Below are 16417 nucleotides of genomic sequence, written 5' to 3' on the forward strand. Positions count from 1 at the left end.
ACTCCTGCGCACCCACGTTCCTAAGATGAGTAAGTGACGATGCGTCACGGCTAAGGCGTTACCTCGTGCCTCGTTTATTAATATCTATTTATGATGATACCTTGGCCCTTTGATGTTCTAAATGTTACTTTTCATTGAAATCTCGCCGTTTCAGTAAATTTAAGTTTTTTTGGACCTCGTTTAGTGCTGTTTCGTTAGTCTGTTTGTGTTTTGGAAGATAAACATCACCTTTCGGAAAAAAACGGGCGTGTGCCGATCGCGTGTAGCTAATATGCATTTGTCACTACAAACTGGCAAATAAATATTTATATTATTTGTTATTTAAATGAAACCAATACTTAAATTTCAATTATTTGATTATTCATTGACATCCACTCAGTGTTTATTTAATAAACATATTATACTAAATCATTCGTCAAGTCATGAATGTCCGTATGACCGCTTATATTGCATGTTGGCCTCACCACGTGTAATATTGTAGTCACCTATAAATTACACCACTTTATGACCAGCCATGTCCTGCATTAAATTAAACGTATTATTACATTGATCATGTTCCTATCGTAAGACTTTAACCGTTTATAATCTATTTTATCGTTGCGGCGATCTGTCAAGAAATAGGCAATTACCGTCCACTGGCATTAAGTACCTATGATAAAATTGAACTTAATCATAATCAGTATTAGGCCTTCAACATAGCAGCCATCAGTGATCAGTAAGTTATTTTAAGAGCAGAAGTAGCAGAAATATTTATTGTATATATAGCACTCCAATAAGGCCCAATTCGTATTCCGGTTCCGAAAAGGTTAAACCAACTCGAAAACACTTTAATAACCAATTTCAAAAGAAGGAAGTTCTCAACCAGTGTGTATTTTTCTCCACTGAAGGTATTCGTTTCCGCGTTCGTGTAAAATAGTCCATATCTTTAAACAAACACGTTTCATTTTTCTATAAATATTGCCTATATTAGTGGGATCCATATGGCTGTGCTTCTTTTGATCTCCAAGGCTTGTTTGAACACGTTTATTGAAAAAATCTCTTAGTAAACTTTCATTACCCTTGCTTGGCTAACACGTTACACAGGAATATTTTTTAATTACTTTTCCGTATCTTCACACTGTAATACGTTGAAAAGGATTTTTAGCTGTGTCAACACTGAGTAAGTCTGGCTTGTTGGTTCAGTTGTAATTTATTAGTTTCGGAACGCGCAACTTCAGGTCAAATTGGGAGCAAAGATCAGGAAAGTTGAACCCGCTGAAATGTGGGATTTGTGGTCAAGGAAACCGAGGGTTAAGTTACACTTTAACTAGTGTTGTACAAGTTATACAATAGAACCGGGTCATTCAAATAAATGTTTTGTAAACGTCTTGTAATAAGTTTTATTAGGTATTTGTGTTTTAATTGGCGTGGAATAATAAAGCTCTTTGCTTCTTTTTTTTTCATTTTCATATCAATAGTAAATTGGTTTCAATCGTGCCTTTATAATAAAGCCATTCTGTTCTTTAAAAAGAACATCTTTATAACGAATAGAAAAATACCCCGAAGGGCACAATATACTCAGTCACGCATATACAATTCTTCTGAAATATAACCTTATATTCTTGCTGATACTAATATGTATGGAAAATATGAAGGTGTCAGCCATTTGTTTTATAGATCATGAGATTTCAGGACGAACTCGTTATAGCTTCACCTTGGAGACGATAAAAAGGATTTCTTACGAGTATATATGTATGCACATAATATCTTCTTTTTCTTTATTTATAGATATTTCTATGTTATCATACTGATATTGTGGATCGAATAGGTGAATTGTTGTCTGAATTCTGATATACCTAAGTTGTTTCTCGCAGTTTCTCTCCCGCGGCCCGAGGGAACTACATCGCGGTGTCTACGTATTGCTACTTAATAAAAAAACTATTTTACTTAGAACACTACAAGTTACTACTGAAATTATTTGATTGAAAACGGTAACAGCCTTATAATATGAATGAAGTAAGATGAATATAAAATCTTAGTCATTCTATGTATTAAGATTATATTTATACTTCTATACTAGTATAACAAAGGGGATGATATCAATAAAATCGATGATTTAATTCAGAGAACCATAAAGATCCAAGTCTAATTTGCTGGCATGTCCTATCTGGAATTAAATTGTACTCATCTACATAAGGATTATAAGGCTTTCTAGAAAACACAAAGTCATGAAAGTACTTACACTTAAATTAATATAATTCTGATGTAATTACTTTTTGTTTGGCCTTATAATAAAGCGAAAACTAATTAATAAAGCCGATGTGCGAGTTCAGATGTTTGATTAAAATTAATATCGATTCACCAGCTAAATCTGAATTTCTTTACTATTAAATGAATAATAAAATATGTACATTATTATACTTCTACTCTTATTTGTTTGTCGTTATATGTTGTGCTCAGGGAAAGCAGATTTGCGTGACTGCGTTCGATTCTGTAAGAATTAAAACATCAGCTCTAAGCATTAACATTAATTAAAAATGATAAACAATAAAAATGTGCTGTGGCGTGCGGGAATTCGTAGGCAGCCATTTTGTTTCCCCTTTTGTATAACAATATCGTTATTTTTGATATATTAAGTTCGTGAAAGCTTTCAGAAAAGAAATGTTTCCATTAACTTAGGTATCTTCGAACAGTTGTTGATGTTAGTAACTTTGAACTAAGTTTTTATGTTTGGAGTTTTTATAAGCTACTATATTTTTGATGCCCGTTGTTCTTCAATCATCCTTGAGAGATTTTTATTTGTTATCTTAAAAATATATTAGGATTTCGAGCTAACCAAGACGTTGTGGGTAACAATTCATTTATAATTAGACAGATATCGTCATTATTACGCTAGGCTGTGATGTCTACCTATGAATAGTCCCACTCACCTTTAAATATGTCGCTCATAAATCACATGCAGATATTATTTAATGAGCGCCTACGAATTAAGACATAAATTATAAAGACCTATCAGAGTACGCCATATGGTGACACATTCGCCATTCCACAACAGTTTATAATATTTCTTATCATATAAAGTAGACATTTAAAATGATCTCTTGTTCTACAGCAACCGAAGTGCCAGCATGTTACACCGGTGACTCCTGGCGTGGTGTCACCCTGGAGGAGTTCATGTCCTGTCCTTGGAACCTGGCGAACAACCGGCAAACTCGCATGTTAGCTGACTTGGCGCTCGTCGGCTGCTACAACGGGACCCTCAAGCATCGGACCGCGGAGACTGACAGGGTACTCCTCGCGTCTGCTAAGAGGAACCTCGCTGCTATGGCGTACTTTGGCCTCACGGAATTTCAGAAGGTAAGCCTTTGTAAAATAAGTTTTGGTTTACGCTGAAAATGGTAATCTATTTGCAAAGCTGTGCTCTTCAAGTTATAGAATTTATCCGCTATATATATTCGGAACGTCGGATAACTAGTCTTGCTAAGGGGCATCGTGTTCCCCAGGTAACTAGATTGAGAAGATCAGATAGGCAGTCGCTCCACGCGAAACGAATTGGAAGCCGACCCCAACATTGTTAGACAAAGCTAAGCAGATGATGAGACGCTCGGTGCCTCTAGGAGGGCAAAATTAAACTGGTTGTAACTGGATCTTTTTTATTTACCATAAAACTGTCTGTAATAAAAAAAACAGAACACAGGAAGCCACAATAGCCGAATTGTACTAAAGCAATTATAACAGTGCACGAAATAGAAGTTATCAGTACATGCAATCACATTAACTGCCAGTGCGACTGTTCGATAACTAATTGCTACATTTCGCGCTACCTTGTCCAATACAGATATCTGCGTATCGATAATCACAATCTATAAATCCAATAGGATTTGTTCAATGTTTGCTTTACACTTCTAAAAGCATTTAAAGCTTTAGTTACTACGACGAAATGTCCATAGAATTAGATAACGGCGGATTTCGGGAAGTAAGTGCAATTTTAGAAGAACCATCCTATTTGGGATTCAGTTTTAAAGTAATATTTGAATATTTTATCGATGTTTCTTATCTGGAAGATAGCCTCTCAATATCGGTCACTAAATAATTACGTTTTAAATGTGATTGTCAGTTGTTTAAAATTGAAGGAGATAAGATATCAAGTCAAATGCAAATTAGTGATAGAAAGCCTAAATATAACTGGAAAATGAACATCATGCATGTAGAATCTGCCTACATTACCTCCAAACTAAGTTCGTTTTCCGCTTACCTGCCGTAGGCTTAAAATTGCAATTCAGAGGCTGGCGTCTTGTCTTACGAGAGATCGCACTTACCTCATTGATTATTTAGCTTGCCTTCACCCGACGCAGTTACCTCAGCAGTCTATCTTCAGAATTCTGAAGAAATTTGCTCACGTTTTAATGAATAATTTACCTAACACTAGTAGTTGCTTCCTCGCAGTTTTAACAGCAGTTCAGTCTACACGTATATTTTGAATAGTAGGTGTATGATTTTCTTTCTTGGATAAGATAGAAATAACAATATTTTATTTGTAGACTATAGTATCTACAACACGGTTAGTTACGTCTGTATCAGTTACACCCATAATAAGATTACATTGTGCCCCTTATTTTCCAACCCAGTCGCCAAAAGAAATTGACACAATTTATTCCCTGGCTTCGAAAAAATGCCATCTAAGATACAAAATTTATAATACTTTTCTGAATATAAATGAGTATTTCTTAACCCTTTTGTTCTATTACTGTAATGCCATCGATTTTATTCACTTTAATCTTGCGTCGAATAGTGACATCTTTTCGTGTTACTTCGCAACGTTCCTCGCTTCACTGAACTAAATGTAGGTAAAATACAAAACTCCAACACTAATGTCTATCCGAAGTGCACTATGTGGGTTTTGCCTGAAAACTAAACTTTTATCGTATGCTCTCCGTAATGTGAAGTTACTGTCGTGCTTGTACTCTTTGAAGGGGACTCAGTCTACAGACTGAGTAGTGAATAGACAAAGTTTCTCACTACGGATTTATGCTGCACTTCACGGGCTTTTTATTAGCCAACCAGCTTTACCTGAAAAATAAAACCAGGGCTTGACCTCGCAATCTTTCTACTTAGCTGACCCCGGTCTGCAAATGTTACAGCAAATTCTTTTATAAAACGTGTTTTTTAATTGCCACATTTTTACACAAACTACGAATGCCACATAAGTAAAATTGCAGCGTATAACGTAAATCCCGCATGTCATGGTCCCGGTATTACTTATTCTATGTCCAGTGACCCCACAGAGATAAGCTTGGCCATTATTTGCACTTGAATCATTGTCGTATCTGCTGCGCCATTTGTCGCCGCACCGCCCAGCCACGGGCCGCACTGTTCTTTGTCCCAATGAATATTCATTGCTCATCCATAAACAGCATGGTTTTACTATGTTTTTTAGAAAAGCTATGATCCCTTTTTTCAAAGGATTAAGTTGAAAAGTTATTTTATTTTACAGTGAGGTTAAATGGATAATTGCAATTACTTCATACTTATCTCTAGTCTAATCTATTTTTGAATCCTTAGTTTAGTTGGGTTATAAGCAGAATTTGCAATAGGTAAAACTATTTTAGCATGATGCACATACAGCAACTAAGCCCCGTTCTATCTAATGCGCCCTGCAAAGGCTATAAATATTTTCGTCGATATTCATGAAACTGAAATGGGTTCTTAGCTGACATTTTGTTGCATGAAACCTGCTTTGAAGGTGAGAACGGACTTACTTGTGGGCATACCGTTCCCTGAGGCGTGACTATGGTTTATGTAAGGAGTTATGTTAAACGCTGGGTTTGAGGAAACTAGGTTGCACCGGTAGTGAACCGTATATAATGTAAGTAACAAGTGACGCGGCTAAGTACTTTTACGTGCATGCGCCGTTTAAACACGTCCTCAGAACTATTGCACTGCAGATAATATTTATGATAAACTATTCATATGTTTGTGCTCTATCTTGACTTTTTAGAATGCTTATTTAAGTTTGAGCTAAAGGCGTTATGTTTTAGGTAAAATGTTTTTATGTTTTAGGAGAAGAATAAAAATGTTATGCTCTTTTGTTTATAACCATAATTATCTTATTCTGTTTCAATACGAACATGATTACAGCAATTCTAAAAATACAAAAACTATTAAACAAAAATACATTTTAAAATTAGTGAAGTCATTACATATTGTAATATGGGCAGCGGTATAAGTTAATGGCTACCGACTAATCAATCTCAGCTGTCAAGCTGCGCGTCACGTGCGGAAGAACCGCGCTCCCCGAGGAACAATTAAACACGGTATTATGCACGGAGTAAGGAAAGAGCGGAGATGCCATTGTGCAGATAGGTCAGGCCCCTAGCTTCTTCTAGGTCAAATTCGTACGGTGCGCATGACCAAAATGATCACTTATGAGTGATATAACAAGGCGTGCGGGTTCTTTGAAACATCTGTCAAGGATTTTAAACAAAAAAAAAAAAAAGGGGCCAAAGAAGGCGTATAAGGGCGAAAACAGCAACGTTCCTCGTGCGCGCTCACCCGCATTTTGGCGCGCTACTTTATTAGGGGATTTTTCGTTATGGCACCTCCACTAGTCATTTTGTTCTCCATGGTGACTGCTTATGAGAATAACCATTAAAACGAAGTGCCTTTTATTTCTATACGACTGCAGAAGGGATGGATTTTACTTAGGTTTAGAGGTTGTCAGAAATGAGGTGTTAATAGATTCTTTTGAGGGCTTGTCATGGGGTAGCTTTATTGCCTTTCTGATGAAAGGGTTAGAGATAGTAAGATTACGTTTTCTTATATGGATCTCTCTAGGTATGAGTAATTTGATCTGAGTTGTATTGTGTTTTTGTATTAAAATGGAGGACGTAATAAATCGCAAAATCAGTGTAAATGTCTTGACGTCAACGATATTACTTTTCTGCACCGGATTTCGTAACCAATTAATGCTGTTAATAGATACCTTAATTAATACGATTTCATTGGCGAATTTGCAATTGACATTAGTTTATGCACTGCGCATTTCGCATGACTCTGGTTGAATTTTAAAAGTCCATCACCTTGTATAATAAGAATTCTATCACAAGGCTGAATTGCAATACAGCAATCCCGTATAAGTAGGTCGTATGACTAATTTACTACTACAACTAGGAATATAGCTCTCGTGTATAAATCAGAAAACTACAAATACCATAAACCGACTTTCCTACTGGTATTCGAAATAATAATTGTTACTATGGCGGAATAAATTAATAAATTATAGGCTGAAAGCCGCAGAACTAGTAGTAATAATATTTTTTCGCATATTTTGTTTCTATACCTAAATAGGTCAGTTCAGGTTAGTCCAACGTCATCGATCAAATCAACGCTATTCGATTCCCTGTGGATCTACGAATATTGAGTTTAGAACTGAAAAGCTAATAAAAACAAAACCTGCTTTCAGCAACTATGTTCTAACTCTGGCTTGAAACACAAACTATTAACATAACTACATATTTATATACCTATATGCAATCGTGATGTTACATGCATAAGAGTCTAGAATGTAGTTACATATCTGCTATCGTTAATATTTATCTTAGCAGCACAAACGTTGTCATGTACCCCAGTTGTAATGTCAAGCTGTAGCTACTTAGCTCAGGTACACAGGTATTAGAAAGAAAGACCTATTAGAAAGGATAACATTTAGATGGCGTCCAAAGACGACTAGTTATTGCACATAATATTATTAATTGATTGATGATATAATAAACCAGCTGTAAAATACAAATACCAGAAGGCACAACCCTAACACACCGCTTATAACTCATAAATATACGAATACATGTAAATAATAATTATCATTCTGGATTTTTCCGTCGTCGCGCCGCGGCTTTCAAATTATTTCCACGGAGGGGTAAGGGGCTGAATATTCGCTTATGTGGCGGAAAATCTGCTAGTCGCGCGAAATATCTTTTATTCTATTATAACCCTCTTTCTACTCTCGTACCATAAATAATGTATTAGCGTGTTTCACGTCTTCATGACTCGTAAAGTTTGAAATACAAAAGAAGTACGCAGTTTTTGCTCTAGCCTAACAGCAGCTCCTAATATTCTATATGTTGATTTGCTTATTTGACATAGAATTCATGATCACATTATACACACAGATATATAAATAAAATATGGAAAAAGGCCGATCCTTAAATTACGCCTTAATAAGGCAGATAAGTAACCACTCGTATTTATATTAGGGGTTAAAGTATGAAATTGCCGTTTTATTCTAGTAGGTTTTTGAATTGCCATAGAGTCTTCATGGTTTGAGGTTTTCGAATGGAACTTTTTTCACGTGGTTTCTGTGATGTTCTTCTTTTAAAAAATGTGAAACATTTGATTATCGATGTTCAATTGTTTTTGTTATTCAACTTAAACAAGAAAGATGGATACTGCGAAAATTTGAGTAATTTTTGAATATGAGTTCCGACGCGGGATTGAACGGCAGAAACAGCCCGCAATATCAATGCTGCATTTGAAGAGGTGTCTGCTAAAGAACGCGCCGTGCGATTTTGGATTAAACGCTTTCGTGGTGGAAACTTCGACTTGAAGAACGAGCCATGAGAAAGACCGCCTGACAGGTGATTAACGAGAAATTAAGAGAGACGGTGAACGCCGATCCTAGTCAAACTACCCAGATACCCAGCCGTACACCGAATAATGTTGAAAAAATTAGCAGTAAAACAGCCACGACTCATGAATCGACCTTCACCGCTATTGCTCCATGACAACGCGAGGCCTCATACAGCAAAATAAACCGTTTTAACTCTTCAGGAACTGCAGTTGGAAACTATTCGTCTTCCTCCATATTCGCCAGACCTTGCTCTAACGGACGACCATTTTTTTTGTGATTTGGACAATTACACTGGTCAACAAATTATAATTTTTTTTTTGGTGCAAAGGTGAAATATACAATTTCTTGTAGGATATTAGATACGTAATCGAAGTCCAGAACATAAAGTTGCACTAGCACGCAGGGATTTAGAGATATACCCCTCCTAAAGTACCAAAAACGCGTTTTTTTATGAAATTTGATGTCATTTTTTGGGGACAGCAGAATTTTATAGGAATTTCTAACTAAAGCATCATATAGTACTACTTTCCCCGCATTAACCCCATTTTAATTTATATTTTTGCGAGTTTTATTTCCCGATATATACCATTTTATAACTAAAGTGGAGTTTTTTCATACTAACAGGCCAAATGAAATATAGGGAAGATCGAACTATCGTAGCTGTATACATATTTCATGAAAATTTAAACTCTTAACGTTGGAAATAAAAATGAATTTCAATCGGGAAGAGTGGTACTATATAATGCTATAGATAGAAACAAAAAAAACTATTTTGCTGTACTTCAAAAAAATCGTCAAATATCGTTAAAATCGCGTTTTTGGTACTTTAGGAGGGGTATATCTCTAAATCCCTACGTGCTAGTGCAACTCTATGTTCTGGACTTCGATTACGTATCTAATATCCTACAAGAAATTGTATATTTCACCTTTGCACCAAAAATGCTGTTGACCTGTGTTATCTACGTCACAAGAAGTTTCTTCCCAGGAGGCAGAACAAAATTCTTTCACACTGTTTGTGCAGTCTAGATCCTCAGAGTTCTATCGTAAAGGCATAAATGACCTTCTTATTAGATGACCGCAATGTATAGATAATAATGGCAACTATTTTGATTAAATAAGTTTGTTAAAAATTTAAAAAAAATACAATTTAGGTTTTCAGTACAAATCGGCAATTTCATACTTTAACCCCTATTATCTTTATAATCTCAGGTATGGTGGTTTATACTTATTTACCCTTGTGCAGATATCCCAGTACGTGTTCGAAGAGACGTTCAACCTGCTGTTCGCGGTGCCGTTCACGCAACACAACGCCACTGTGTCGGGGTCCACCCTGGCCGCGCTCTCGCCCTCGCAAGTCGCGCACATCAAGCGGCTCAACTCACTCGATCTAGAGCTCTACGAGTTTGCCAAGAACCTCATGTTCAAAAGGTATGTTTAATGTTTACTCATTCACAGTAATTAGTTAAGGTTTCATGCCAAGCGCGTAGGACTTAACAAATAAACCTACATACATCTCATCTCAATTTACTTTAGTCAACTGTGACTACACGGCTCACGACCGTTTTGCATGTGTTATGCCAAAGTGAACAGTCCAGTGTATCCACTATTTATCCCCCTCTGAGTAGTGCCCGCAATTTCTTTTCGATTTCCAATACCGGATCCGGTTTTACATAAAATCGAAATTTTCATCGCGCCAATCTCGGCTCAGCAATCGCAATCGCAATCCAATTTCGAAGAGGATAGCGCTATAACACTAAGCTCGCCCTCCTAGTATATTTGTATCGCATTGATAGCACAAAAACCGTTATTTGTTAACGTTTTTAGTTCGACAACCGGCGTCGGCGTAAAATGAAATTCCTTATAAACCCGAATCTCGACGAGCCGTAGCGAATGCGTGACCGAATTTTTTACATTTACACAAACCAAGAGTTATCAAGTAAGGATCGGCTGTTTTACGTCTCGCACGGTTCGCTAACAATGTGGTTTAACGACGTGAAAGGTTTTAGGGTTCCATATCGGGGGTGATAACAAAATGCTTTAGTTAGGGATGCTTTCACATACATGTGTTAGCATGTCGTTAAAATGGAATTAGTTTTGGCCGTCTACCAATAAATACCTTCATATAGTAACGCGAGCTCAATGTATGATAGTCTTTACCATTTAAATACTAAACATTAATCTGCGAGCCGAATTTGGGCGTCGAATTCACGCTCGGCCAGATTTGGTCCGCATACGATACATACTTAAGGCGCGACCTCGACATGTCGCCCTGACCCCGAGGATATAAGTTGAGAAACGTCGCTTTAGATTGGGTTTCTAATCTAAAGGGATATCAACTGTGCCCTTTATACCCCACGTTTGTGGTATTCACGCTTGATTCGATAGAATTTCTTTTATTTCTTCACTACGGCCCGAAACGGACAGAGTAAAACTTCGATAACTGTGTCAAAGTAATTTTGTCTCTCGGAGAATTTGAGTCTCGCTCGGTTTGAGTACGTTTGGACGAATTTAAGGAATCCAGGGAATGTTTGTGTTGTTAATTGAGCTGTATAATGCTTTGTGATTGCTGGAGCAATTTGTACGGAGGGTATGTAGACGGCTTTAGCGGAGCGTCGTACGTGTTCCGACGTATCAACGCCTGCGCCGCGTAATGTATGACCTAATTACTTGTGCAGATTCGAAGCGCTGAAGAAACGCGATACGGACTTCGAGTACCGGTGGCGGCACCTGGGCGAGGTGGCGCGCTCCGGAGTCACGGAGTTCGACTGGGACAGCAACCTGGAAGACGCCACCACCGAGAAGTACCGCGGCAAGTAATGCGCCCGCCCCCCCACCACCCTAGTGCGTACACTAGTCATAGATAACCACTCAATGAATAAATTATTTTTATTCATCAGTCTCACTGAGACATGTAAATATTATTAGGATGCGTTAAGTACAGTTCTCAGAGCGATAGTGCGATACCAAATTGATTTTGATCGCGCTGTACAAATGAGTTTTTTTTATTTAATTTTATTACACGTCGTGCATTTATAAAGATATTCTAAAATCTTAGAAGTTTATTTTATATTTTTTTTATTTTCTTTGGCAACGTTATATTTTTTTATTTGTAGATAAAATGCGCTCTAAATCCATCCCTTGTAGTTAATAAATTACATAATTACATACAATATATTATAAATATATCTGTAGTGGATATGTAATGTTGATCTATATTGTTGAATGAATGTTGACGTTTGATAGATACAGGGTAGATAATGCATCTAGGTTGAACCCAACGAAGTGTAGCCTTTAGTCAATTGTAATCGTTACTATTAAATACCCAGTGAATAGCGTCAGAAGTTCCACTCCGAAGAAGTATAATCCGCGATATAAACGAACGACTCATCATGAACTATCCAAACGAGTTCTCGAAATGGATTTCAAATCTTGGCCGTTTATTCTTCGTCGTAGAAGTTATGAGAGGACCCGAGGTAAGCGGTCACAGCCGGGACGTGGTTCGATGACGTCCGAATTTATTTCCCAACCAGATTTTCTCATTTAAAAAGAGAACAGGATGCGGTCAATTGCGATTGTTTGTGATTGAATCGAAACGGGTGATTGATCGTGTGGACAATGTGGGAGATTCGAGAGACGGGAGCGACCGCGATCACTAACGCGTAGCTTATTTATTGTCATTACTTATCAATTGAGTTATGAACGGTTCCTGTTGAAAATGACAGGATATTAAGCTATTGGTTGTTATACAAATCAGTTCCTAATAAGGTTGTTTTCATTCTGCCATTCTAACTATCCTTTTTGTCCGTAAAACTTGAAAAGGTATCCGTGCATCTCGGGGTCCTGACCTGACATGATGATAATCGAATGAATTGCTCATCATATCTCAGAATTGTAATATAATTTGAAATGAATAGTTATTTTCTGCTTTTGGCTATCGATCAATCCTTAATAGGTATTCCCAGTCTGGAATGTTCGGGCGGTATCGAGAACTAAGTGTAATATTTACTTTTGCTTTCTATTCGATATCGTTAACCCCAGCGGTCTCGACGCCCGGTGTGCGCGGTACAAAGGGAATACGTCTATTAATACGTAATGTACAGTCGAGTTCAAAAGACAAAGGTACGAATATTATGCACCGCATATTACGTTCGCCATTCTTGAGGGTTTTGGTATTTCGAGTGCACTCAATTTTGTAGTGCATCTATATTTAGTCAAGTTACTGACTGTAGCTTAAAACGTAATGAAATGTATCGCAATTTGAATCTAAGTGGGTTTATTAAAGTCGGGTCTTTTTAAACTTCTTTTTTTTACTTACCTATATCGATTGGAAAACAATAAAATTCTCAATAAAAATTTGACCAAAGAACAAAAATGAGTGCTATGTATGTTTGTTCTCATATTGAGTTAAGTTTGAGGTTAAGTTTTATTTTAAGAAACTCTGTAATTTGACGGTAGTTTAATAAAAAAAATCGTAAAACATTAAATTGATCAAATAGGTAAAAGTACTAAACAAAAAATATTTTTTACGATCAATTTTTAGTTAAACTAAAGTCATATTATTCGAGCCTATTTACTCTTAAGTGAATCGAGAAGTACTCTGTACCATGCAGCTGTAAATAAAACAATGTGTTCGATGTGTTGTTTATTATTAGTTAGATTAAGCAATATTTTTTATACAGCCAATACGTGAATACGTACATTATTATATTTATTTTAGTTTCCTTATTGTTTTATTGCTAAATAGTAAAAAGGTCTGATTGTTAAGTTCGTCAGCTATATATTTTGTATCTCAGTCACGTTTGCACGGTATTTTCTTTTAGAAAAAAACTGCAGACGTTATCTATGCCCCATACCTCCTTGCTCAATGGATTTGTTTTTTTTTTATTAATGTTACTTTAGTGTTGTGAAACATTGTCGGTTTTACGGTTATTCAAAAAATCGACTAAACAACACAAAGTGCTAGCACAAATAAAATGCTGTGTTCAATTCGCAGTTGGCAACTGAAAAACAACTGAAATATAAAGCTTTTATTTTGCACGAAGCCAACGTACCTAATGTATTGAAATCGAAATATAGCATTCAAACAGCAATAGCGAAAGTAAACCTACAAACAAGTCTATACCGACTGTTTGCATTTATTCTTAGGGCGAGTGCATTTCGTATTCCATCCTGTGTACGCTATTCTAGACTCTAAACCACTGTCATAAAGCTTAAAATTAAGATGTCCTTGTTGAAGTGTAAGGGAATTGTGTATCAAAGCGATTTTTGTTTTTAAAACTATTGAAACGGTCGGTACCGAGTCACGACAGACTTTTCAATTATTTTTTGTATAAACACTTGTTGTAAACTCCTAACTTGTCAGTTTGAACAAAATTGTTTAACAGTTCATTTGTTTTTTGTTAATATTCCATAATTGCTGCATTTAAAGTACAATTTTACGCTTTGAAACCAAGTTATATCACGATCAATGCATTTGTCATATTTGTGTTTTATTTTCTAATTATTATTATTTGTAAACTAAAAGCTTTTGAAATGTAAAATATTAAAAGTAATCGCAACTGAAATAAAAAATATAATTGTATAAAATATTGTACCTATCCCGTTTAAAATGCTCCTATACTACAAATGGTGCGGATTGTATGTAGTCGTGTATATAATTTGTAATATGTAAATGTTCTGAAGCCGAGTGACAATTAGGCGCAGAGTGTGGATGCCCCACTCCAGCGATTGATACGTCGGCTCTTGACAATAACGTTTATAGGTCACTTCAATTTAGTCCTTTATACTGAATTGTATGCAAGCCAGTGTATGGACCTGTTTCTTTATACGTAGATAAAAAGACATTTTACGAATTACTTTATAGCCGTACGTCCGGTCACAACGGATCTGTCCAAATGATATCCGGATCCAAGCGAAAATAAGATACAGCTCGGATTACATCTCGACAGATTCTACTGTTGCCGACTGTACTTTTATTTAACTCAATAATTTGAGAGCTGTCTCAATATCGATGTTACTCTCATAATTAGTTTATCGAATTAGTAATAAGTCTCGATAAATGTATGTATATTTTTCTGTGTGTAAAATAACGCTAAGCCCTGTGATATAAAAAAGATTGCACCCAATGTTTTGCAGTAATATCCTTTTTTGAAATTCATGAAAAGCATTTTACTTTGGAAGTTGCCTTGATATTTTATGCTTGACGAGTGTATATAGTAAATTCATAGGAAGTATCATTGGTCTAAGTGACGTGGATGACTTATAAACGATGGGTGCATAAGCCATAAGGTAAGTTAGCCATATAGAGCACGTAAACTTATTGTGGTGACATGATAATAACCTAGATACCTAATAGTATGTATCGTATGTACCTATAGCACACCACCGGTACAGTTCGCGTTGTCTAGTACCAAATTATTTAGCGTTTAGTTATGTTTTTAAGTTCCCGACTGAACCAAAATATAGTACTTTATATTGTGTTAACGATCACCGAGTAATAAAAACAAGCGAAACTACTCTTTGGTTTTATTCGAAGCACATACGTCGCGACAGCCAACTTAACGACTCTCGCAACGACAGATTTATGGGCGTGGCCAATGTAACTCACTGGAATGTACGAAAACTACATAACCCGTATCTGATAAGCTCTTAATTAACTAAATAATGCGCGGAAAAAATGTTGATTAAATAACTTGAGCCGCTAAAGTCCAATTACCTAAGGCTGGTCTTGCGCACAAGAACTGGTATCTTGCTGAGCTTTATTTTTCTAAATATGTCCGTATATGGAGAGAGTGGTATGTGTGTAGCGTAGCGGGAGCGACGTGCAGGAAGCTCGAATGGTCGAATTTGCATTTATGTCATTAGGCTGCATCCGTCGGCGTCGGCCGCCGGCGACCGGGAGCCCAGCGTCCCGAACACAACACCCCACTCGGGAATAATGTTTGTTATGTCTACACAATCACTGCTATTCTCATAGACAAATTGGTTTTCCATTCTAGTTGAATACCGACCCTTTCATCTGGAAAATAGTCTGCGAATTTATAGACATGCAGAATATTTATATTAAAACCACTCTAAGATTAATGGCTTGTGTTCCCTCACAATACAAAAGTATAAATTATAGCAGAGTAGCCATAAACACCAATAAACTATATAAGAGTTCCCGCATCATAACAGATCAGTGAATAAAGAATTATTGGCGAATGTAGGTCAGGCGGTGCTCGACCGATCGTGTGTAGGCTACGATCAATTTAAATAATGCAGGCACATGTGGAGTGTTTAACTTACTTTTATTAAAATATTCGCGAGCTCTAAACCCCTCGTCACACCTAAAGGGTCGACAGAGATGTAGGTTAGAGGAACCTTGACAATCAGGCCCCATGTGGCACGGGGAGCAGTCAGCTTGCTCCCTTTCAGTAACGGGGTATCCGGACAACGGATATCCCGATGACCCAGCAGAAGCATCGCGCCTATCTGCATAATAGTTCCATTCTTCGAAAACAAATCACCCATTGTAAGGCCCATGTCCGGTAGACACCAATTTAAAAATTTCAATATACAAATTCCAAATTCCATTAAAAAGACAAAGACTACATTTCACGAGTAACAGTCGCATAACCAATTCATTGTAACATAAAGTAATGAACAGACAAATAGGCACTTACGATATCAAATTCGATGCGTCTCCATACTTCAGTCAGATAAGATCAGAGTATAATAAAACGAGCGTATTTCCAGTAAGTGGTGTTTGGTGGCTCTTACGGTGCATTAAGATGCACGTCGGGACGTTTCCCGACCGTCTCTGGTTACTTT

General features: G+C 36.7%; 1 protein-coding gene across 1 annotated transcript in view; it reads left to right on the top strand.

Annotated features, from left to right (window-relative positions):
• LOC110376757 (heparan-sulfate 6-O-sulfotransferase 2) overlaps window positions 1-15120 on the top strand; it is a 54455-nt gene extending 39335 nt beyond the window's left edge. Inside the window, exons 6-8 of the mRNA XM_021335732.3 lie at window positions 3092-3336; window positions 9849-10033; window positions 11281-15120. Of these exons, the coding sequence (XP_021191407.1) occupies window positions 3092-3336; window positions 9849-10033; window positions 11281-11422 (572 nt within the window). The 3' untranslated portion in view covers window positions 11423-15120. The remainder of the gene's footprint in view (window positions 1-3091; window positions 3337-9848; window positions 10034-11280) is intronic.
• The last annotated feature ends 1297 nt before the right edge of the window (window positions 15121-16417 follow it).

Source organism: Helicoverpa armigera, chromosome 5, assembly GCF_030705265.1.
Source record: "Helicoverpa armigera isolate CAAS_96S chromosome 5, ASM3070526v1, whole genome shotgun sequence".
Taxonomy (NCBI): Eukaryota; Metazoa; Arthropoda; class Insecta; order Lepidoptera; family Noctuidae; genus Helicoverpa; species Helicoverpa armigera.